We start from the raw sequence: 24,153 nt of genomic DNA, 5'->3' as shown, positions 1-24,153 counted from the left end.
CAGGTCTCTGTCCATTCAGAGACTTCAGTATCAAGCCTGTCTGTCAGAGTGCCAGGTCTCTCTCCATTCAGAGACATCAGTATCAAGCCTGTCTGTCAGAGTGCCAGGTCTCTCTCCATTCAGAGACGTCAGTATCAAGCCTGTCTGTCAGAGTGCCAGGTCTCTCTCCATTCAGAGACTTCAGTATCAAGCCTGTCTGTCAGAGTGCCAGGTCTCTGTCCATTCAGAGACGTCAGTATCAAGCCTGTCTGTCAGAGTGCCAGGTCTCTCTCCATTCAGAGACATCAGTATCTGTCTGTCAGAGTGCCAGGTCTCTGTCCATTCAGAGACATCAGTATCTGTCTGTCAGAGTGCCAGGTCTCTGTCCATTCAGAGACATCAGTATCAAGCCTGTCTGTCAGAGTGCCAGGTCTCTCTCCATTCAGAGACGTCAGTATCAAGCCTGTCTGGTCTCTCTCCATTCAGAGACATCAGTATCAAGCCTGTCTGTCAGAGTGCCAGGTCTCTCTCCATTCAGAGACATCAGTATCAAGCCTGTCTGTCAGAGTGCCAGGTCTCTCTCCATTCAGAGACATCAGTATCAAGCCTGTCTGTCAGAGTGCCAGGTCTCTCTCCATTCAGAGACGTCAGTATCAAGCCTGTCTGGTCTCTGTCCATTCAGAGACATCAGTATCAAGCCTGTCTGTCAGAGTGCCAGGTCTCTGTCCATTCAGAGACATCAGTATCTGTCTGTCAGAGTGCCAGGTCTCTCTCCATTCAGAGACATCAGGCCTGTCTGCCAGAGTGCCAGGTCTCTGTCCATTCAGAGACGTCATTATCAAGCCTGTCTGGTCTCTCTCCATTCAGAGACGTCAGTATCAAGCCTGTCTGTCAGAGTGCCAGGTCTCTGTCCATTCAGAGACATCAGTATCTGTCTGTCAGAGTGCCAGGTCTCTGTCCATTCAGAGACATCAGTATCAAGCCTGTCTGTCAGAGTGCCAGGTCTCTGTCCATTCAGAGACTTCAGTATCAAGCCTGTCTGTCAGAGTGCCAGGTCTCTCTCCATTCAGAGACATCAGTATCTGTCTGTCAGAGTGCCAGGTCTCTCTCCATTCAGAGACATCAGTATCTGTCTGTCAGAGTGCCAGGTCTCTCTCCATTCAGAGACATCAGTATCTGTCTGTCAGAGTGCCAGGTCTCTCTCCATTCAGAGACATCAGTATCTGTCTGTCAGAGTGCCAGGTCTCTCTCCATTCAGAGACATCAGGCCTGTCTGCCAGAGTGCCAGGTCTCTGTCCATTCAGAGACGTCATTATCAAGCCTGTCTGGTCTCTGTCCATTCAGAGACGTCAGTATCAAGCCTGTCTGTCAGAGTGCCAGGTCTCTGTCCATTCAGAGACATCAGTATCTGTCTGTCAGAGTGCCAGGTCTCTGTCCATTCAGAGACATCAGTATCTGTCTGTCAGAGTGCCAGGTCTCTGTCCATTCAGAGACGTCAGTATCAAGCCTGTCTGTCAGTCTGGACTCCATCACATCATCATGCAAGTCTCCATGTGCTGGCTCCATACATGTTTCTGGGAACAAATAGTGACTGTTTTTTTTAAACCAATGGCAGTTAGTGTAGGTAATATCTGAAACACAAACATGTTGAAGTTTGAACAAATGAGACTAAACCTACCTAATTCCAAATTCTGTTCTCCCCATCGACAACCGTTGGTGAGCAGGCAAGAGGTAAGGATTGGAGGTTAGGTCTTTGCCAGAGCCCCATTGATGGACATTGGCAGAGTAGATCAGCTCTTGGCCCATTCATCAAAGATACCGGTTGGTCACACCCATGACATTATCAGTAGTGGTTATGATAGGCCTGCTGGAACCAACCCGATCACTGAGGTCACCTTTCACTTATCAGTAGTGGTTAATGTCATTATCAGTAGTGGTTAATGTCATTATCAGTAGTGGTTAATGTCATTATCAGTAGTGGTTAATGTCATTATCAGTAGTGGTTAATGTCATTATCAGTAGTGGTTAATGTCATTATCAGTAGTGGTTAATGTCAGAACCCCATGCAGGAAGTAATGGTCCTAGCTCCAGAACCCCATGCAGAAAGTAATGGTCCTAGCTCCAGAACCCCATGCAGGAAGTAATGGTCCTAGCTCCAGAACCTCATGTAGGAGGTAATGGTCCTAGCTCCAGAACCCCATGCAGAAAGTAATGTTCCTAGCTCCAGAACCTCATGTAGGAGGTAATGGTCCTAGCTCCAGAACCCCATGCAGAAAGTAATGTTCCTAGCTCCAGAACCTCATGTAGGAGGTAATGGTCCTAGCTCCAGAACCCCATGCAGAAAGTAATGTTCCTAGCTCCAGAACCTCATGTAGGAGGTAATGGTCCTAGCTCCAGAACCCCATGCAGGAAGTAATGGTCCTAGCTCCAGAACCTCATGTAGGAGGTAATGGTCCTAGCTCCAGAACCCCATGCAGAAAGTAATGTTCCTAGCTCCAGAACCTCATGTAGGAGGTAATGGTCCTAGCTCCAGAACCCCATGCAGAAAGTAATGTTCCTAGCTCCAGAACCTCATGTAGGAGGTAATGGTCCTAGCTCCAGAACCCCATGCAGGAAGTAATGGTCCTAGCTCCAGAACCTCATGTAGGAGGTAATGGTCCTAGCTCCAGAACCCCATGCAGAAAGTAATGTTCCTAGCTCCAGAACCTCATGTAGGAGGTAATGGTCCTAGCTCCAGAACCCCATGCAGAAAGTAATGTTCCTAGCTCCAGAACCTCATGTAGGAGGTAATGGTCCTAGCTCCAGAACCCCATGCAGAAAGTAATGTTCCTAGCTCCAGAACCTCATGTAGGAGGTAATGGTCCTAGCTCCAGAACCCCATGCAGGAAGTAATGGTCCTATCTCCAGAACCCCATGCAGGAAGTAATGGTCCTATCCCCAGAACCTCATGTAGGAGGTAATGGTCCTAGCTCCAGAACCCCATGCAGGAAGTAATGGTCCTAGCTCCAGAACCTCATGTAGGAGGTAATGGTCCTAGCTCCAGAACCTCATGCAGAAAGTAATGGTCCTAGCTCCAGAACCCCATGCAGAAAGTAATGGTCCTAGCTCCAGAACCTCATGTAGGAGGTAATAGTCCTAGCTCCAGAACCTCAAGCAGGAAGTAATGGTCCTAGCTCGAGAACCTCATGTAGGAGGTAATGGTCCTAGCTCCAGAACCCCATGTAGGAGGTAATGGTCCTACCTCCAGAACCCCATGTAGGAGGTAATGGTCCTAGCTCCAGAACCTCATGTAGGAGGTAATGGTCCTAGCTCCAGAACCTCATGCAGGTGATGTGTGCAGCCAGAAGACTATGCATGCCATCTGTGTTTCTAATTAAAAATTATCATTAATTGAAACATACAGTAGCCTGTTTTTGATCTAAAAGCTCTCAAAAAAAGACAACCCACCTCATCAATAAAACAAAAGCAAAAAAAACAATTTAAAATAAATTCATACATTTCTACACAATTTATTTCATGGTCCTTCAAGCCATTTCATGTCTGTCTTTGCTTGTAAACAAACATTTCATTGCACTGTAAGTAATTTGCGATCCAAGTTACGAACTTTGAAATGCACAAACTGTCACTAATGTTCACTACCGTAGCCAGGTGTAGAGGTGCTAACTGAGGATTGTGTGTTGCAGTTAGCCATCTAACAATAAAGGGCCCTTTCCCGTAGTAGACCATCAAAGCTAAGTATAATCTCTCTTATTACCAATCGAGACAAGGCAGGCTGCTACAGACAAGACAATGTGAAAGGAAAACAGGGACACCTACTGACAGAGTTGCAGAACTACATCCATGTGACTTTGTTGAGCAACTCTTTTTGCTGAGTGGAATCACCAATTAGTAGTTTTGACGATTGATCAAACGGGAAATGTACTAGCATCCGACTGTTGTCATGGAAACAGTTGACCAAATCCAAGCAGGTGATTATTATAATTTTTTAAATTATTTAACCTTTATTTCACAAAGCAAGTCAGTTAAGAAACAAATGTACAAATTTACAATGACGGCTTACCTCGGCCAAACCCGAACAACACTGGGTTTGGCCGGGACTCCCAATCACAGCCGTGTGTGATTCAGCCTGAATTCGAACCAGGGACTGTAGTGACGCCTCTTGCACTGAGATGCAGTGTCTTAGACCTCTGCGCCACTCGGGAGCCCAGTTCAACAGAGGTGTCTTCCCAAATGGCACCCTATTCCCTACGTAGTGCACTACTTTTCACCAGAGCCCTATGAGCCCCTCCAGGATAATGTAATAATTGGGGGGGGGGGGGGGGGGCAAAGGACCCCAGGACATAGTGGTCCATCTGGGAATGGACCTTGTCTTTGGCTCTGGGTGCCCATGACTCAGGAGTAGAGGTGGAGGCCATTTTGGGGGATGGGACAGCGTGTCAACGGGAGGGGGGGGTGGGGTGGGGGGGTTCTGGAGCAATGCCCATCAATGTTGTTGATTGTGTAAAACAAAGTGTACAGAAGAAGTGTAGTCTATGCTTGATAGTAATATTCAGTGTGTTGTACAGAAGTGTAGTGTCTTTGCTTGATAGTAATATTCAGTGTGTTGTCCAGAAGTGTAGTGTCTATGCTTGACAGCAATATTCAGTGTGTTGTCCAGAAGTGTAGTGTCTATGCTTGACAGTAATATTCAGTGTGTTGTCCAGAAGTGTAGTGTCTATGTTTGACAGTAATATTCAATGTGTTGTACAGAAGTGTAGTGTCTATGCTTGATAGTAATATTCAGTGTGTTGTCCAGAAGTGTAGTGTCTATGCTTGACAGTAATAGTCAGTGTGTTGTACAGAAGTGTAGCGTCTATGCTTGATAGTAATATTCAATGTGTTGTACAGAAGTGTAGTGTCTATGTTTGACAGTAATATTCAATGTGTTGTACAGAAGTGTAGTGTCTATGCTTGATAGTAATATTCAGTGTGTTGTCCAGAAGTGTAGTGTCTATGCTTGACAGTAATAGTCAGTGTGTTGTACAGAAGTGTAGCGTCTATGCTTGATAGTAATATCCAATGTGTTGTACAGAAGTGTAGTGTCTATGTTTGACAGTAATATTCAATGTGTTGTACAGGAGTGTAGTGTCTATGCTTGATAGTAATATTCAGTGTGTTGTCCAGAAGTGTAGTGTCTATGCTTGACAGTAATATTCAGTGTGTTGTCCAGAAGTGTAGTGTCTATGCTTGATAGTAATATTCAGTGTTGTCCAGAAGTGTAGCGTCTATGCTTGATAGTAATTTTCAATGTGTTGTACAGAAGTGTAGTGTCTATGCTTGATAGTAATATTCAATGTGTTGTCCAGAAGTGTAGTGTCCCAGAATGTACAGAATGTTGTCCCAGTCCTCTTTAACGGCTGTCCGAAGTTGCTGGATATTGGCAGGAACTGGAAGACGCTGTCATACACGTCGATCCAGAGCATCCCAAACATGCTCAATGGGTAACATGTCTGGTGGGCATGCAGGCCATGGAAGAACTGGGACATTTTCAGCATCCATTTTCAGTGTCCAGATCCTTCCTGTCCTTGTTGTGTATTTGTCTTCTCTGTACTGATAGACTTCCTGTCCTTGTTGTGTCTCTGCCTTCTCTGTCCCGGTAGACTTCCTGTCCTTGTTGTGTCCCTGCCTTCTCTGTCCCGGTAGACTTCCTGTCCTTGTTGTGTCTCTGCCTTCTCTGTACCGGTAGACTTCCTGTCCTTGTTGTGTCTCTGTACCGTTAGACTTCCTGTCCTTGTTGTGTCCCTGCCTACTTTGTCCCGGTAGACTTCCTGTCGTTGTTGTGTCTCTGCCTTCTCTGTCCTGGTAGACTTCCTGTCCTTGTTGTGTCCCTGCCTTCTCTGTCCCGGTAGACTTCCTGTCCTTGTTGTGTCCCTGCCTTCTCTGTCCCGGTAGACTTCCTGTCCTTGTTGTGTCTCTGCCTTCGCTGTACCGTTAGACTTCCTGTCCTTGTTGTGTCCCTGCCTTCTCTGTCCCGGTAGACTTCCTGTCCTTGTTGTGTCCCTGCCTTCTCTGTACCGGTTGACTTCCTGTCATTGTTGTGTCTCTGTCCCGGTAGACTTCCTGTCCTTGTTGTGTCTCTGTCCCGGTAGACTTCCTGTCCTTGTTGTGTCTCTGTCCCGGTAGACTTCCTGTCCTTGTTGTGTCTCTGTACCGGTAGACTTCCTGTCCTTGTTGTGTATTTGTCTTCTCTGTACCGGTAGACTTCCTGTCCTTGTTGTGTCCCTGCCTTCTCTGTACCGGTAGACTTCCTGTCCTTGTTGTGTCTCTGCCTTCTCTGTACCGTTAGACTTCCTGTCCTTGTTGTGTCTCTGTCCCGGTTGACTTCCTGTCCTTGTTGTGTCTCTGTCCCGGTAGACTTCCTGTCCTTGTTGTGTCTCTGTCCCGGTAGACTTCCTGTCCCTGTTGTGTCTCTGTCCCGGTAGACTTCCTGTCCTTGTTGTGTCTCTGTCCCGGTAGACTTCCTGTCCTTGTTGTGTCTCTGTCCCGGTAGACTTCCTGTCCTTGTTGTGTCTCTGTACCGGTAGACTTCCTGTCCTTGTTGTGTCTCTGTCCCGGTTGACTTCCTGTCCTTGTTGTGTCTCTGTCCCGGTAGACTTCCTGTCCTTGTTGTGTCTCTGTACCGGTTGACTTCCTGTCCTTGTTGTGTCTCTGTCCCGGTAGACTTCCTGTCCTTGTTGTGTCTCTGTCCCGGTTGACTTCCTGTCCTTGTAGTGTCTCTGTCCCGGTTGACTTCCTGTCCTTGTTGTGTCTCTGTCCCGGTTGACTTCCTGTCATTGCTGTAAGGCTTGTGAACATCGGAGAGCGAAACTACCTGTAGCTTCCTTCATGTAAATACAGAAAAATGGAATCCATGAGTTCATCGGACTCTGGGTAACTAGATAAAATGATAGTATAATTTTTTAAGTTAAAATACTTTCCCTGTTGTGTCTGCACTCTCAAATCAAATGTTATTTGTCACATGCGCCAAATACAACAGGTATTAGCTTACCCAAGGATCGTACCCTTTATGGATTCGATTTTTGCCTACAGTGACATACCCAAAACTAAATGTAGCTCAGGACCTGAAGCAAGGGCAGTGTGGCGTGCGATTGAGATTGCGTCATCCGTGTGGATCTGTTGTGGCGGTATGCGGATTGGAGTGGGTCTCGGGTTTCCGGCTTGATGTTGTTGATGTGAGCCATGACCATGTGAAATTAGTTTTGATTTAGAACGGACCATTATCATTCACCTGTCTCAGAACAGGAGCAAAGGAAAAAATACATGTCATCTAAGCACTTCAATAGCAAATGGAGGATGCTTTCCCGTGGTTCATTTTCATGCCAGCCAGGTAGGCAATGCTCCTGTTATAAAGAGAAGCAATGTGCTTAATATTAGGGAAGTTGAGGAATAAATATAGTAGGCCGAGCCTATAGAAAGCTGATGGGATCCTCCTCTTTTTAGTAGAGGCCATCACTCTGTTCTCACGCAATTGCATAGCCTATGAAAATGTTGCGCAACACAAACTTTAATGTTTGATTAGATTTTCCACAACATTTGCATTGATGTCAGAGAGATTAGAGACAGAATGCTGAGTATCACAGTTAGCAAGTTTGGTAGGCTACTAATGACCATCAGCTAAACGGTCACGTTGAACTTGACCGCCGTTGTGGAGGTAATTTGGTCACCGTAACAGCCCTATAACCCACCGGTTGGAAGTTCACTGAGGCATTGCAACGACAGCAGCGAAGAGGTGAAATGAGAATGGGAGCAGCAACTAGCTGGTTTTCCACCACCAAAGACCTCCTTCAAGACGATTGGACAAGAGATCCTCATGAAGCTGGTTGAGTGAACGCCAAGAGTGTGGAAAACTGTAAAAGCAAATGGAGGCTACTTTGAAGAATCTAAAATATATTTACATGTGTTTAACACTTATTTGTTTACTACATGATTCCATATGTGTTATTTTATATAGTTGTGATGTCTTCACTATTACTCTACAACGTAGAAAATAGTAAAACTAAAGAAAACTCAACTTCTGACCGGAACTGTTGCCTTGAGGCATGATATTCTGCCCACATGAATTCATTTATAGAGGCCATAAAAATATTAGTCATACATGGTTTAATGAAAAATCATTAAAACATACACATTTAATAACAGACTCATGAACACAATCATTCAATGCTTCCCCGGCGAGCCACAGCTTCCGCGGCGAGCCACAGCTTCCTCGGCGAGCCACAGCTTCCCCGGGAAACTCCGTGTATTTCAGCCTCACACAGACGAAAGAGTAGCGGAGGAAGGAGTTCGCTGCAGTGTTCGCTGTAAAATGTTAGGCGCTGTGGCAGTGCTTCGGTTCTGGGGTTATGTTCTGGGAGTCGTGTTCTCTCCTTGTGCCTCAGTCTTTGCCCTCTCTGTGTCCATGTATGCCTGGACAGACCTCCACAGAGCTTTGATGTTCCCCTCTCCGAACCCTGACGCACCTCTCCTCTCGATTAGCTCCAGGAAGAAGGTGTCCTCTGAGAAGATGGGCTTGGTGAACACCTGGAGCAGGTATCTGTTTAGAGGGAATGAGAAGATGGGCTTGGTGAACACCTGGAGCAGGTATCTGTTTAGAGGGAATGAGAAGATGGGCTGGGTGAACACCTGGAGCAGGTATCTGTTTAGAGGGAATGAGAAGATGGGCTTGGTGAACGCCTGGAGCAGGTATCTGTTTAGAGGGAATGAGAAGATGGGCTTGGTGAACGCCTGGAGCAGGTATCTGTTTAGAGGGAATGAGAAGATGGGCTTGGTGAACACCTGGAGCAGGTATCTGTTTAGAGGGAATGAGAAGATGGGCTTGGTGAACACCTGGAGCAGGTATCTGTTTAGAGGGAATGAGAAGATGGGCTTGGTGAACACCTGGAGCAGGTATCTGTTTAGAGGGAATGAGAAGATGGGCTTGGTGAACGCCTGGAACAGGTATCTGTTGAGGAAATGAGAAGATGGGCTTGGTGAACGCCTGGAGCAGGTATCTGTTTAGAGGGAATGAGAAGATGGGCTTGGTGAACGCCTGGAGCAGGTATCTGTTTAGAGGGAATGAGAAGATGGGCTGGGTGAACACCTGGAACAGGTATCTGTTTAGAGGGAATGAGAAGATGGGCTTGGTGAACGCCTGGAGCAGGTATCTGTTTAGAGGGAATGAGAAGATGGGCTTGGTGAACGCCTGGAGCAGGTATCTGTTTAGAGGGAATGAGAAGATGGGCTTGGTGAACACCTGGAGCAGGTATCTGTTTAGAGGGAATGAGAAGATGGGCTTGGTGAACACCTGGAGCAGGTATCTGTTTAGAGGGAATGAGAAGATGGGCTTGGTGAACACCTGGAGCAGGTATCTGTTTAGAGGGAATGAGAAGATGGGCTTGGTGAACACCTGGAGCAGGTATCTGTTTAGAGGGAATGAGAAGATGGGCTTGGTGAACACCTGGAGCAGGTATCTGTTTAGAGGGAATGAGAAGATGGGCTTGGTGAACGCCTGGAGCAGGTATCTGTTTAGAGGGAATGAGAAGATGGGCTTGGTGAACGCCTGGAACAGGTATCTGTTTAGAGGGAATGAGAAGATGGGCTTGGTGAACACCTGGAGCAGGTATCTGTTTAGAGGGAATGAGAAGATGGGCTTGGTGAACACCTGGAGCAGGATTCTGGGAATGAGAAGATGGGCTGGGTGAACGCCTGGAGCAGGTATCTGTTTAGAGGGAATGAGAAGATGGGCTTGGTGAACACCTGGAGCAGGTATCTGTTGAGGGAATGAGAAGAGAGGAAAACATAGGTTAGATATATTGGGTAGCTTCGACCTCAGTCAGTCAGTAAAAGGACACTGGGTGTCTCACTTCCTTGAAGGTGGTTTCTGATCATCATTAGAAAACATTTATACTCCGACTGACCGGTCTCCACACTCTGACCTCTACACTCTGGCCTCCACACTCTGACCTCCACACTCTGTTGTGATGAAGCAGAGCAGTAGACATACTGCGTTCTCACCAGAGCTGAAATAAAGTACTATATTGAAAACCCACGACAGTCTTTAAGGAGCATTTGATACCTACAGGCTAATGAATCTGGTACCTTTTCTTCTGCGTGTCCGTAGTCTGACAGGAGGGGTCAGTCTGGACCTGGCGCAGGTCTGTGTCCAGGAGGATGCTGTGCTGAGACAGCATCTGGGGGTCGTAACCTGCGTCCTCTATCTCCTGCTGCTTACCCACCTGCCACAGGACAAGACACGGGGGTCAATGAGCACAGTGGTAGTAGACGTAACGTTAGACTTCCTGCCACAGGACAGACACGGGGGTCAATGAGCACAGTGGTAGTAGACGTAACGTTAGACTTCCTGCCACAGGACAGACACGGGGGTCAATGAGCACAGTGGTAGTAGACGTAACGTTAGACTTCCTGCCACAGGACAGACACAGGGGTCAATGAGCACAGTGGTAGTAGACGTAAGGAGCCTCAGTCAGTAAAAGGACACTGGGTGTCTCCCAAGGAGCTGTAAGTCCTGGGACACGTCCTCAACGTAGTGGAGAGGATATCCACCAACAACACCAACAGTGTTCAATCACGCTACAACGAGCACAGTGGTACGTCCTGCCACAGGACAGACACAGGGGTCAAAGGGCACAGTGGTAGTAGACGTAAGGAGCCTCAGTCAGTAAAAGGACACTGGGTGTCTCCCAAGGAGCTGTAAGTCCTGGGACACGTCCTCAACGTAGTGGAGAGGATATCCACCAACAACACCAACAGTGTTCAATCACGCTACAACGAGCACAGTGGTACGTCCTGCCACAGGACAGACACAGGGGTCAAAGGGCACAGTGGTAGTAGATGTAACGTTAGACTTCCTGCCACAGGACAGACACGGGGGTCAATGAGCACACGCTACAACTTCCTACTTCCAGAAAACAACTTCCTGTAGATGCATGTAGAGCTACAGAGGACTGTTTGGGTTCCTTTGAATGATCCATGTACTGGAACCACAATGCATTGGGGCATCTCACACACCTGTTTCAGTCACAAGTGAGAGACGGACGGACATGCGTGAGAGACAGACGGATGGACATGAGTGAGAGAAAGACGGACATGCGTGAAGGAGATTGTAGATTATGAAAAGTGCTATAAAAAGCTAAATAAATGTATAATTATTAGGTGCAATCAATATGGTAGTAGCTCCACCCTGCTCTCTGATAGGCTAAGTGGAAGTTTCACCATATTGCTTATACCAATCAAATCCTCTTGGGGTTCCATTTGGGATGAGCCATTGGGTGCCATGGTGACGGAGTGAGACTAACCTCGGTGTAGTAGGCAGGAGGAGGAGAGAAGAAGTGGACTCCGGCCCGGCCCATGGTCTGTGCTGTGGACACGATGTCCTGTGTGTACAATCCAATGTGCTGGATCCCTGGGCCTCCGTGCTGCTCCAGAAAGGTGTCCACCTGGTTACTGCCTGAAACAGACACCATCCAGACCGAGATAGACACCATTCAGGTCTCGGCAGGTGGTAATTCATTATAATGAAAATTGGTCATGGGTAAATGCATTGGCTCTTTCAATCCATCTATTCCTCACATCGTCTCTCCTAACTAGAGGTTGACATCGGAAACAGGACACCCGCAGCATGTCTTCATCTAACAGCCCCTCCCTCCTACAGTACCCTGGCTAGACTAGCATGTCTTCATCTAACAGCCCCTCCCTCCTACAGTACCCTGGCTCGACTAGCATGTCTTCATCTAACAGCCCCTCCCTCCTACAGTACCCTGGCTAGGCTAGCATGTCTTCATCTAACAGCCCCTCCCTCCTACAGTACCCTGGCTAGACTAGCATGTCTTCATCTAACAGCCCCTCCCTCCTACAGTACCCTGGCTAGACTAGCATGTCTTCATCTAACAGCCCCTCCCTCCTACAGTACCCTGGCTAGCATGTCTTCATCTAACAGCCCCTCCCTCCTACAGTACCCTGGCTAGACTAGCATGTCTTCATCTAACAGCCCCTCCCTCCTACAGTACCCTGACTAGCATGTCTTCATCTAACAGCCCCTCCCTCCTACAGTACCCTGACTAGCATGTCTTCATCTAACAGCCCCTCCCTCCAAAAGTACCCTGGCTGGCATGTCTTCATCTAACAGCCCCTCCCTCCTACAGTACCCTGGCTAGACTAGCATGTCTTCATCTAACAGCCCCTCCCTCCTACAGTACCCTGGCTAGACTAGCATGTCTTCATCTAACAGCCCCTCCCTCCTACAGTACCCTGGCTGGCATGTCTTCATCTAACAGCCCCTCCCTCCTACAGTACCCTGGCTAGACTAGCATGTCTTCATCTAACAGCCCCTCCCTCCTACAGTACCCTGGCTAGGCTAGCATGTCTTCATCTAACAGCCCCTCCCTCCTACAGTACCCTGGCTGGACTAGCATGTCTTCATCTAACAGCCCCTCCCTCCTACAGTACCCTGGCTAGCATGTCTTCATCTAACAGCCCCTCCCTCCTACAGTACCCTGGCTAGACTAGCATGTCTTCATCTAACAGCACCTCCCTCCTACAGTACCCTGGCTAGGCTAGCATGTCTTCATCTAACAGCCCCTCCCTCCTACAGTACCCTGGCTAGACTAGCATGTCTTCATCTAACAGCCCCTCCCTCCTACAGTACCCTGGCTAGGCTAGCATGTCTTCATCTAACAGCCCCTCCCTCCTACAGTACCCTGGCTAGCATGTCTTCATCTAACAGCCCCTCCCCCCTACAGTACCCTGGCTTGGCTAGCATGTCTTCATCGAACAGCCCCTCCCTCCTACAGTACCCTGGCTAGCATGTCTTCATCTAACAACAGACACTTCCTCCTACAGTACCCTGGCTGGCATGTCTTTATCTAACAGCCCCTCCCTCCTACAGTACCCTGGCTCGACTAGCATGTCTTCATCTAACAGCCCCTCCCTCCTACAGTACCCTGGCTAGACTAGCATGTCTTCATCTAACAGCCCCTCCCTCCTACAGTACCCTGGCTAGACTAGCATGTCTTCATCTAACAGCCCCTCCCTCCTACAGTACCCTGGCTAGGCTAGCATGTCTTCATCTAACAGCCCCTCCCTCCTACAGTACCCTGGCTAGGCTAGCATGTCTTCATCTAACAGCCCCTCCCTCCTACAGTACCCTGGCTAGGCTAGCATGTCTTCATCTAACAGCCCCTCCCTCCTACAGTACCCTGGCTAGACTAGCATGTCTTCATCTAACAGCCCCTCCCTCCTACAGTACCCTGGCTAGACTAGCATGTCTTCATCTAACAGCCCCTCCCTCCTACAGTACCCTGGCTAGCATGTCTTCATCTAACAGCCCCTCCCTCCTACAGTACCCTGGCTAGACTAGCATGTCTTCATCTAACAGCCCCTCCCTCCTACAGTACCCTGGCTAGACTAGCATGTCTTCATCTAACAGCCCCTCCCTCCTACAGTACCCTGGCTGGCATGTCTTCATCTAACAGCCCCTCCCTCCTACAGTACCCTGGCTGGCATGTCTTCATCTAACAGCCCCTCCCTCCTACAGTACCCTGGCTAGACTAGCATGTCTTCATCTAACAGCCCCTCCCTCCTACAGTACCCTGGCTAGACTAGCATGTCTTCATCTAACAGCCCCTCCCTCCTACAGTACCCTGGCTGCATGTCTTCATCTAACAGCCCCTCCCCCTACAGTACCCTGGCTAGACTAGCATGTCTTCATCTAACAGCCCCTCCCTCCTACAGTACCCTGGCTAGCATGTCTTCATCTAACAGCCCCTCCCTCCTACAGTACCCTGGCTAGACTAGCATGTCTTCATCTAACAGCCCCTCCCTCTTACAGTACCCTGGCTAGCATGTCTTCATCTAACAGCCCCTCCCTCCTACAGTACCCTGGCTAGCATGTCTTCATCTAACAGCCCCTCCCTCCTACAGTACCCTGGCTGGCATGTCTTCATCTAACAGCCCCTCCCTCCTACAGTACCCTGGCTCGACTAGCATGTCTTCATCTAAAAGCCCCTCCCTCCTACAGTACCCTGGCTAGGCTAGCATGTCTTCATCTAACAGCCCCTCCCTCCTACAGTACCCTGGCTAGGCTAGCATGTCTTCATCTAACAGCCCCTCCCTCCTACAGTACCCTGGCTAGACTAGCATGTCTTCATCTAACAGCCCCTCCCTCCTACAGTACCCTGGCTAGACTAGCATGTCTTCATCTAACAGCCCCTCCCTCCTACAGTACCCTGGCTAGGCTAGCATGTCTTCATCTAACAGCCCCTCCCTCCTACAGTACCTTGGCTAGGCTTGCATGTCTTCATCTAACAGCCCCTCCCTCCTACAGTACCCTGGCTAGACTAGCATGTCTTCATCTAACAGCCCCTCCCTCCTACAGTACCCTGGCTAGGCTAGCATGTCTTCATCTAACAGCCCCTCCCTCCTACAGTACCCTGGCTAGGCTAGCATGTCTTCATCTAACAGCCCCTCCCTCCTACAGTACCCTGGCTAGACTAGCATGTCTTCATCTAACAGCCCCTCCCTCCTACAGTACCCTGGCTGCATGTCTTCATCTAACAGCCCCTCCCTCCTACAGTACCCTGGCTAGACTAGCATGTCTTCATCTAACAGCCCCTCCCTCCTACAGTACCCTGGCTAGACTAGCATGTCTTCATCTAACAGCCCCTCCCTCCTACAGTACCCTGGCTAGGCTAGCATGTCTTCATCTAACAGCCCCTCCCTCCTACAGTACCCTGGCTAGGCTAGCATGTCTTCATCTAACAGCCCCTCCCTCCTACAGTACCTTGGCTGGCATGTCTTCATCTAACAGCCCCTCCCTCCTACAGTACCCTGGCTAGGCTAGCATGTCTTCATCTAACAGCCCCTCCCTCCTACAGTACCCTGGCTGGCATGTCTTCATCTAACAGCCCCTCCCTCCTACAGTACCCTGGCTAGGCTAGCATGTCTTCATCTAACAGCCCCTCCCTCCTACAGTACCCTGGCTCGACTAGCATGTCTTCATCTAACAGCCCCTCCCTCCTACAGTACCCTGGCTGGCATGTCTTCATCTAACAGCCCCTCCCTCCTACAGTACCCTGGCTGGCATGTCTTCATCTAACAGCCCCTCCCTCCTACAGTACCCTGGCTAGACTAGCATGTCTTCATCTAACAGCCCCTCCCTCCTACAGTACCCTGGCTAGACTAGCATGTCTTCATCTAACAGCCCCTCCCTCCTACAGTACCCTGGCTGCATGTCTTCATCTAACAGCCCCTCCCCCCTACAGTACCCTGGCTAGACTAGCATGTCTTCATCTAACAGCCCCTCCCTCCTACAGTACCCTGGCTAGCATGTCTTCATCTAACAGCCCCTCCCTCCTACAGTACCCTGGCTAGCATGTCTTCATCTAACAGCCCCTCCCTCCTACAGTACCCTGGCTAGACTAGCATGTCTTCATCTAACAGCCCCTCCCTCTTACAGTACCCTGGCTAGCATGTCTTCATCTAACAGCCCCTCCCTCCTACAGTACCCTGGCTAGACTAGCATGTCTTCATCTAACAGCCCCTCCCTCCTACAGTACCCTGGCTAGACTAGCATGTCTTCATCTAACAGCCCCTCCCTCCTACAGTACCCTGGCTAGGCTAGCATGTCTTCATCTAACAGCCCCTCCCTCCTACAGTACCCTGGCTAGCATGTCTTCATCTAACAGCCCCTCCCTCCTACAGTACCCTGGCTAGCATGTCTTCATCTAACAGCCCCTCCCTCCTACAGTACCCTGGCTAGACTAGCATGTCTTCATCTAACAGCCCCTCCCTCTTACAGTACCCTGGCTAGGCAAGCATGTCTTCATCTAACAGCCCCTCCCTCCTACAGTACCCTGGCTGCATGTCTTCATCTAACAGCCCCTCCCTCCTACAGTACCCTGGCTAGACTAGCATGTCTTCATGTAACAGCCCCTCCCTCCTACAGTACCCTGGCTGCATGTCTTCATCTAACAGCCCCTCCCTCCTACAGTACCCTGGCTAGACTAGCATGTCTTCATCTAACAGCCCCTCCCTCCTACAGTACCCTGGCTAGACTAGCAGGTCTTCATCTAACAGCCCCTCCCTCCTACAGTACCCTGGCTAGACTAGCATGTCTTCATCTAACAGCCCCTCCCTCCTACAGTACCCTGGCTAGACTACCATCAAGCAGCCTGAAGCAGCATAGCTAAACCCCCAACAACTTTACCATCAAGCCCAAGCAGCCTGAAGCAGCATAGCTAAACCCCCAACAACTTTACCATCAAGCAGCCTGAAGCCTCATAGCTAAACCCCCCAACAACTTTACCATCAAGCCCAAGCAGCCTGAAGCAGCATAGCTAAACCCCCAACAACTTTACCATCAAGCAGCCTGAAGCAGCATAGCTTAACCCCCAACAACCTTACCATCAAGCCCAAGCAGCCTGAAGCAGCATAGCTAAACCCCCAACAACTTTACCATCAAGCAGCCTGAAGCAGCATAGTTAAACCCCCAACATCTTTACCATCAAGCAGCCTGAAGCAGCATAGCTAAACCCCCAACAACTTTACCATCAAGCCCAAGCAGCATAGCTAAACCCCCAACAACTTTACCATCAAGCCCAAGCAGCCTGAAGCAGCATAGCTAAACCCCCAACAACTTTACCATCAAGCCCAAGCAGCATAGCTAAACCCCCCAACAACTTTACCATCAAGCCCAAGCAGCCTGAAGCAGCAGAGCTAAACCCCCAACAACTTTACCATCAAGCAGCATAGCTTAACCCCCAACAACTTTACCATCAAGCCTAAGCAGCATAGCTAAACCCCCAACAACCTTACCATCAAGCCCAAGCAGCCTGAAGCAGCAGAGCTAAACCCCCAACAACTTTACCATCAAGCAGCCTGAAGCAGCATAGCTTAACCCCCAACAACTTTACCATCAAGCCCAAGCAGCATAGCTAAACCCCCAACAACCTTACCATCAAGCCCAAGCAGCCTGAAGCAGCAGAGCTAAACCCCCAACAACTTTACCATCAAGCAGCCTGAAGCAGCATAGCTAAACCCCCAACAACTTTACCATCAAGCCCAAGCAGCATAGCTAAACCCCCAACAACTTTACCATCAAGCAGCCTGAAGCAGCATAGCTAAACCCCCAACAACTTTACCATCAAACAGCATAGCTAAACCCCCAACAACTTTACCATCAAGCAGCCTGAAGCAGCATAGCTAAACCCCCAACAACTTTACCATCAAGCCCAAGCAGCATAGCTAAACCACCAACAACTTTACCATCAAGCAGCCTGAAGCAGCATAGCTAAACCCCCAACATCTTTACCATCAAGCAGCCTGAAGCAGCGTAGCTAAACCCCCAACATCTTTACCATCAAGCAGCCTGAAGCAGCATAGCTAAACCCCCAACAACTTTACCATCAAGCCCAAGCAGCCTGAAGCAGCATAGCTAAACCCCCAACATCTTTACCATCAAGCAGCCTGAAGCAGCATAGCTAAACCCCCAACAACTTTACCATCAAGCCAAAGCAGCCTGAAGCAACATAGCTAAACCCCCCAACAACTTTACCATCAAGCAGCCTGAAGCAGCATAGCTAAACACCAACAACTTTACCATCAAGCAGCATAGCTAAACCCCCAACAACTTTACCATCAATCCCAAGCAGCATAGCTCAACCCCCAACAACCTTACCATCAAGCCCAAGCAGCCTGAAGCAGCAGATCTAAACCCCCAACAACTTTACCATCAAGCAGCCTGAAGCAGCATAGCTTAACCCCCAACAACTTTACCATCAAGCAGCCTGAAGCAGCATAGCTAAACCCCCAACAACTTTACCATCAAGCCCAAGCAGCATAGCTAAACCCCCCAACAACTTTACCATCAAGCAGCCTGAAGCAGCATAGCTAAACCCCCGTGACATTTTAGATGAAGAATGAAACAAAAATAGATCGACTTGTGCTGTACTGTCGATGTGTGCAGAGGGTCCCTGGTTCGAGTCCAGGTAGGAGCGATGAGTGGGACGGAAGCAACACTGTTACACCTACAGTCAGAACATTTAACTACAATTAGACAATACAACCACATATCACAGTCGCAATATTACATTATTTGTAATAGTCCTTAAACATAATAGCCTACATATTTCTGCGCACGGGATGGACTTTAATCAGGAAGGGACAGGACAGTTCTGGGGCTATAGAACTGTTGCCGGATCAGGACAGTTCTGGGGTTATAGAACTGTTGCCGGATCAGGACAGTTCTGGGGTTAGAGAACTGTTGCCGGATCAGGACAGTTCTGGGGTTAGAGAACTGTTGCCGGATCAGGACAGTTCTGGGGTTATAGAACTGTTGCCGGATCAGGACAGTTCTGGGGCTATAGAACTGTTGCCGGATCAGGACAGTTCTGGGGCTATAGAACTGTTGCCGGATCAGGACAGTTCTGGGGTTAGAGAACTGTTGCCGGATCAGGACAGTTCTGGGGTTATAGAACTGTTGCCGGATCAGGACAGTTCTGGGGTTATAGAACTGTTGCCGGGTCAGGACAGTTCTGGGGTTATAGAACTGTTGCCGGATCAGGACAGTTCTGGGGTTATAGAACTGTTGCCGGATCAGGACAGTTCTGGGGTTATAGAACTGTTGCCGGATCAGGACAGTTCTGGGGTTATAGAACTGTTGCCGGATCAGGACAGTTCTGGGGTTATAGAACTGTTGCCGGATCAGGACAGTTCTGGGGTTATAGAACTGTTGCCGGATCAGGACAGTTCTGGGGTTAGAGAACTGTTGCCGGATCAGGACAGTTCTGGGGCTATAGAACTGTTGCCGAATCAGGACAGTTCTGGGGTTATAGAACTGTTGCCGGATCAGGACAGTTCTGGGGGAAATATTTTTGTTGACAGGACTGAATGTTCATTCCCGTGTCAACCTCTACTCCTAACCTCCTCAAATCCTATTAAAAGATGAGGGACCTTTGACCTTCTCTTCCAAAACAGGTGAGAAAGAGGAAGAGAGAGGATTTGAGGAAGCACGGAAAAAAACAACATTTTAAGAAATGAGCGGTATAACTCTCTGAAAGTGATGACCTTGGTCAGGCAGCGACTCCGCAATGACAAACTTGCAGTCCGGTTGTTTGTCATCTGTGAAGGGAAGCTTGATTCCGGTTTGGCTGCATTTCCAGTACTCCATGGCTGTGAGACGCAGTCCAATGCCCTCCGTGTTCAGAACATAGCCCTCATCCACATCCTCATTACTAAGGGAAACAGACAGAATCCATTTATTTATTGTCCCAGGTGGGACGTTTGTAAAAAGATGGAGAAAAAAAAAACACTTACAGAAAGAGCATCTATTTGTCTTCAATGTTAATCCCATAGACATGCTATTTAATTAGTATTAAAAATGCCTAATTATAGGGTTTATCCTTACAGCGTAGCCTGGGTACCAAACCCAGTTTGTGCTATCATTCCACATGTTTGGCTTATGACACAGAGTGGCGTGACAGCACTAACAGGTCTGGTGCCCAACCAAAACAAATGTTCTATACTCACAATAACTTACAGTAACTTTCATTCATATTACATTCACTGCATCCGTTTGTATTGAGATGCATGATCAATCATCATCTAACAATTCATTATTTTCAAATTGCTGAATCATAATAAAAATAAATAATTGAAAGCCACTTAACCTGTCAATGAAGAACCTGTGGAAGCCAAAGTGCCTCTCATACCAGCTCATCACTTGCGGTGTGCACCGTCTCGGACAAGCATAGGTGATGTGATCAAAATGAGTGACTGGACAAGACTCCTCTGTACTCTCAGACACCGGTGTGCCGTTTTCCGTCACGTTTTCAACCTCCTGAAACCCGGGTAAGAAACTCCCCTTGTATTTACTCGTGTCAATGAGCGTGTGGTTCACATTTCCCACGATTGATTTGACGACTGAATAGGTGACAATCCCTTTCTCGTCACACACCTCTGTCGGAGGCACCAAGAAATCGCAGCCAATGTTGCGAAGGGACTTGAATGATCTTTCCACATTTTCTACTTCGAAACAGACGTTAGACGCGGTGTCGACGGAATAGTGTGGGTTGACATCGTAGAGACATTTCGGATCCTTGTCGTTCTTTATCCCGGTTTGAATGTTGCTCTTGCTCGATAGTGTTACTCCATTCATTGGTCTTTCATTGACGACGAAAACTGCCGCTCCTTTCCTGAAAGCCAACTGTTTTGACTTCTCCGTCAACCTCGCACTAAATAAATTAAACTTAAATTTAGAAACAAGTTCATACGCTATTTTATCCACGTTTGTAACGTGAAGTGAAATGTGGTGCAACCGGCTCAAGGAGGCTGCCATCTTGTTATGACGGTAGACTGGCGCGTGTGTGTCGTAGATAATTGTTTCAGAAATATAATACTGTCTATAGAAATATTATACTCTCAGAAGAACTTTTGAATTCAATGTAGACTTTAATACAAGTAATTAAAAGCCGTGCTGGTCCGCGGAATAGCCGCCGCTTCTTAGCGCTGGCTTTGCTTTTATACATGCATAGTATTTGTGTACGTCACATATGTAAATAAAGTTACTCCCCCTTAGTATCTGCTTTTGGTTACAACGATGGCAGAACTCTTTCCATGTTCTAACAATAATGTATGTACTGCATGCCCATGTTTTACGTGTGTAGTAGAAAATTGGTTCAAATATGACACAATGAAGAACTTTGAATTCAATTATAGACTTTTAATACAAGAGTATAACAAGCCCGAGAGCCCCGCGGGACCCACCCCTTTTCCAAAGCCCTGGCTCCAGTATTTATCCACATATCGCATATGAGCCCATCCCACATGTAAAATGAGTTTATTTTTATTTATTTTTTACATTCCAATCCGTGCATCCTGCTTGTTCAGCTCAATAATGCTTATCCCTGCTTTCCATCAGATTATCATGATGACAAGACCTTTGCTTTGTTCCTGCACTTAGCTAAATGCATTCTTTTGTTTGTGTATTATCTAAGATCAGCAGACTATGTGTCTCCTCAGTTTCTAGCGTGTCCAGCTATACTAAAAATACTATACATTCCTCTATTTTACAGCCCTATGCTTTGGCAAACTATGTCTATTGGTCATCAGTTAGTCATTTGACTGACCCCCACCTTTGTATATCCCTCTGGCCTTGGTATGTCCAGCTATCCTAGCACCTGTGTCACCTTCCCTTCATGTAGTCTGTTTTTAGTGTTCAGCTATTCTATATATCTTATGCATTTGTCTATGTGTTATATTTTGCACCCACACGTGTTAGTCATCAGTTATCTTGCCTACATCCTTCTTCCTGTATCATGCTGACCACAGCACGTTCAGCTGACCACCAATGTAGACCATTTGTCTTGCGCAAGGATTTAATGACGGAAACAAAACCTACGAAAAATTAAAAATGTTGGTTGTGTATTTCTTAAACTGCTGCATTGTCCAATTGGACTTAATATCATTCTAGTGGTGTCCTATTATATGAACATACTAACATATAATTAATATATTAATATTATACTAACATTATATAATGCATATTATACTAACATTATATAATGAATATTATACTAACATTATATAATGCATATTATACTAACATTATATAATGAATATTATACTAACATTACATAATGAATGCTCGTTCCACTTCATGATTGTGTCCCACTTGTTGTTGATTCTTCACAAAAAAATACAGTTTTATATCTTTATGTTTGAAGCCTGAAATGTGGCAAAAGGTCGCAAAGTTCAAGGGGGCCGAATACTTTCGCAAGGCACTGTATATATATATTTAGCTAAACAGCTGAGCATTTTGAAGTGTCACAGTGGTTCTTTTAGCTAAACAGCTGAGCATTTTGAAGTGTCACAGTGGTTATTTTAGAAAAAATTTAACTTGCAAGAATATGGACATTTTCCCAGAGAGGAAGTGGCGAAGCGAGAAGATTTGTATGCCCGTGCGAGTTGAGCCCCTTTTTTATACGGAGGGAGGTCGAGAAGAGAGTGTCGAATTACATGAAGATTATACGATCTAATTAAAGTTTTGTAATGTTTAGGTTGCACGTGACATTATGGCAACTTTGAGAAAAATGATTTAGGGGTTATCTAGTTTCGGCAAAAGACCGTCCTCCGTCCTCTCTCCTCCGTCCTCTCTCCTCCATCCTCTCTCCTCTGTGACCCTGAAACCGATAAGTGTTTGAGTGGTCGAGGAGTGTGTAAATTCGTAGGCAAATGGTAAAATTGTCCTCCCCTTCAATTCAATTCAATTCAATTCAAGGGGCTTTATTGGCATGGGAAACATGTGTTAACATTTCCAAAGCAAGTAAGGTAAACAATAAAAATTAACAGTAGACATCACACATACAGAAGTTTCAAAACAATAAAGACATTACAAATGTCATATTATATATATATATACAGTGTTTTTACAAGGTACAAATTTGAAAGGACACAAGATAAAATAAATAAGCATAGATATGGGTTGTATTTACAATGGTGTTTGTTCCTCACTGGTTACCCTTTTCTCGTGGCAACAGGTCACAAATCTTGCTGCTCTGATGGCACACTGTGGAATTTCACCCAGTAGATATGGGAGTTTTTCAAAATTGGATTTGTTTTCGAATTCTTTGTGGATCTGTGTAATCTGAGGGAAATATGTCTCTCTAATATGGTCATACATTGGGCAGGAGGTTAGGAAGTGCAGCTCAGTTTCCACCTCATTTTGTGGGCAGTGAGCACATAGCCTGTCTTCTCTTGAGAGCCATGTCTGCCTACGGCGGCCTTTCTCAATAGCAAGGCTATGCTCGCTGAGTCTGTACATAGTCAAAGCTTTCCTTAATTTTGGGTCAGTCACAGTGGTCAGGTATTCTGCCGCTGTGTACTCTCTGTGTAGGGCCAAATAGCATTCTAGTTTGCTCTGTTTTTTTGTTAATTCTTTCCAATGTGTCAAGTAATTATCTTTTTGTTTTCTCATGATTTGGTTGGGTCTAATTGTGCTGCTGTCATGGGGCTCTGTAGGGTGTGTTTGTGTTTGTGAACAGAGCCCCAGGACCAGCTTGCTTAGGGGACTCTTCTCCAGGTTCATCTCTCTGTAGGTGATGGCTTTGTTGTGGAAGGTTTGGGAATCGCTTCCTTTTAGGTGGTTATAGAATTTAACAGCTCTTTTCTGGATTTTGATAATTAGTGGGTATCGGCCTAATTCTGCTCTGCATGCACTATTTGGTGTTCTACGTTGTACACGGAGGATATTTTTGCAGAATTCTGCGTGCAGAGTCTCAATTTGGTGTTTGTCCCATTTTGTAAAGTCTTGGTTGGTGAGCGGACCCCAGACCTCACAACCATAAAGGGCAATGGGCTCTATGACTGATTCAAGTATTTTTAGCCAAATCCTAATTGGTATGTTGAAATTTATGTTCCTTTTGATGGCATAGAATGCCCTTCTTGCCTTGTCTCTCAGATCGTTCACAGCTTTGTGGAAGTTACCTGTGGCGCTGATGTTTAGGCCAAGGTATGTATAGTTTTTTGTGTGCTCTAGGGCAACAGTGTCGAGATGGAATTTGTATTTGTGGTCCTGGTGACTGGACCTTTTTTGGAACACCATTATTTTGGTCTTACTGAGATTTACTGTCAGGGCCCAGGTCTGACAGAATCTGTGCATAAGATCTAGGTGCTGCTGTAGGCCCTCCTTGGTTGGTGACAGAAGCACCAGATCATCAGCAAACAGCAGACATTTGACTTCAGATTCTAGTAGGGTGAGGCCGGGTGCTGCAGACTTTTCTAGTGCCCGCGCCAGTTCGTTGATATATATGTTGAAGAGGGTGGGGCTTAAGCTGCATCCCTGATTTGTTTGATCGTAGCTAGCTAGCTACATAGCCGTCTTTGTATCTAAGACAATTGTGTAGTCTGGAGCGATTTTCTAGGTTAGCTAGCCAGCTATTGTCGTTCTTTTAACGTAACGTTACGTAATCAACACTGCTAGCTAGCCAGCTAGCCCCCGAATAGCAGCACTGTAGAAACTATTACACTCGACGGAACGACTTGATTAGTGTAGTGTCAACAACGTAGCCACTGCCAGCTAGCCTACTCCAGCAGTACTGTATCATTTCAATCATTTTAGTCAATAAGATTCTTGCTACGTAAGCT

At 47.1% G+C, this 24,153-nt stretch overlaps 1 protein-coding gene across 3 annotated transcripts; it reads right to left on the bottom strand.

Annotated features, from left to right (window-relative positions):
- Positions 1–8,103: 8,103 nt before the first annotated feature.
- On the bottom strand, positions 8,104–20,500 carry LOC135533075 (4-hydroxyphenylpyruvate dioxygenase-like protein). 3 transcript variants are annotated; one of them, XM_064960465.1, is made up of 6 exons: positions 19,680–20,500; positions 19,078–19,244; positions 17,952–18,038; positions 11,313–11,464; positions 10,096–10,232; positions 8,104–8,551 (listed from the first exon to the last, which is right to left on the bottom strand). In XM_064960465.1, exons 1-6 carry the CDS (start codon positions 20,345–20,347, stop codon positions 8,359–8,361), a joined length of 1,404 nt encoding a protein of 467 aa, XP_064816537.1. In that variant the 5' UTR covers positions 20,348–20,500; the 3' UTR covers positions 8,104–8,358. The 3 variants fall into 3 exon arrangements, with proteins under 3 accessions (XP_064816537.1, XP_064816539.1, XP_064816538.1); XM_064960466.1 differs by lacking the exon at positions 8,104–8,551 and adding an exon at positions 9,429–9,766; XM_064960467.1 differs by lacking the exon at positions 17,952–18,038.
- Positions 20,501–24,153: the final 3,653 nt, after the last annotated feature.

The sequence above is a fragment of the Oncorhynchus masou genome, unplaced genomic scaffold (assembly GCF_036934945.1).
Source record: "Oncorhynchus masou masou isolate Uvic2021 unplaced genomic scaffold, UVic_Omas_1.1 unplaced_scaffold_2197, whole genome shotgun sequence".
Taxonomy (NCBI): Eukaryota; Metazoa; Chordata; class Actinopteri; order Salmoniformes; family Salmonidae; genus Oncorhynchus; species Oncorhynchus masou.
Note: the sequence above shows the minus strand (reverse complement) of the source record. Positions and strands in the feature narration are given on the sequence as shown.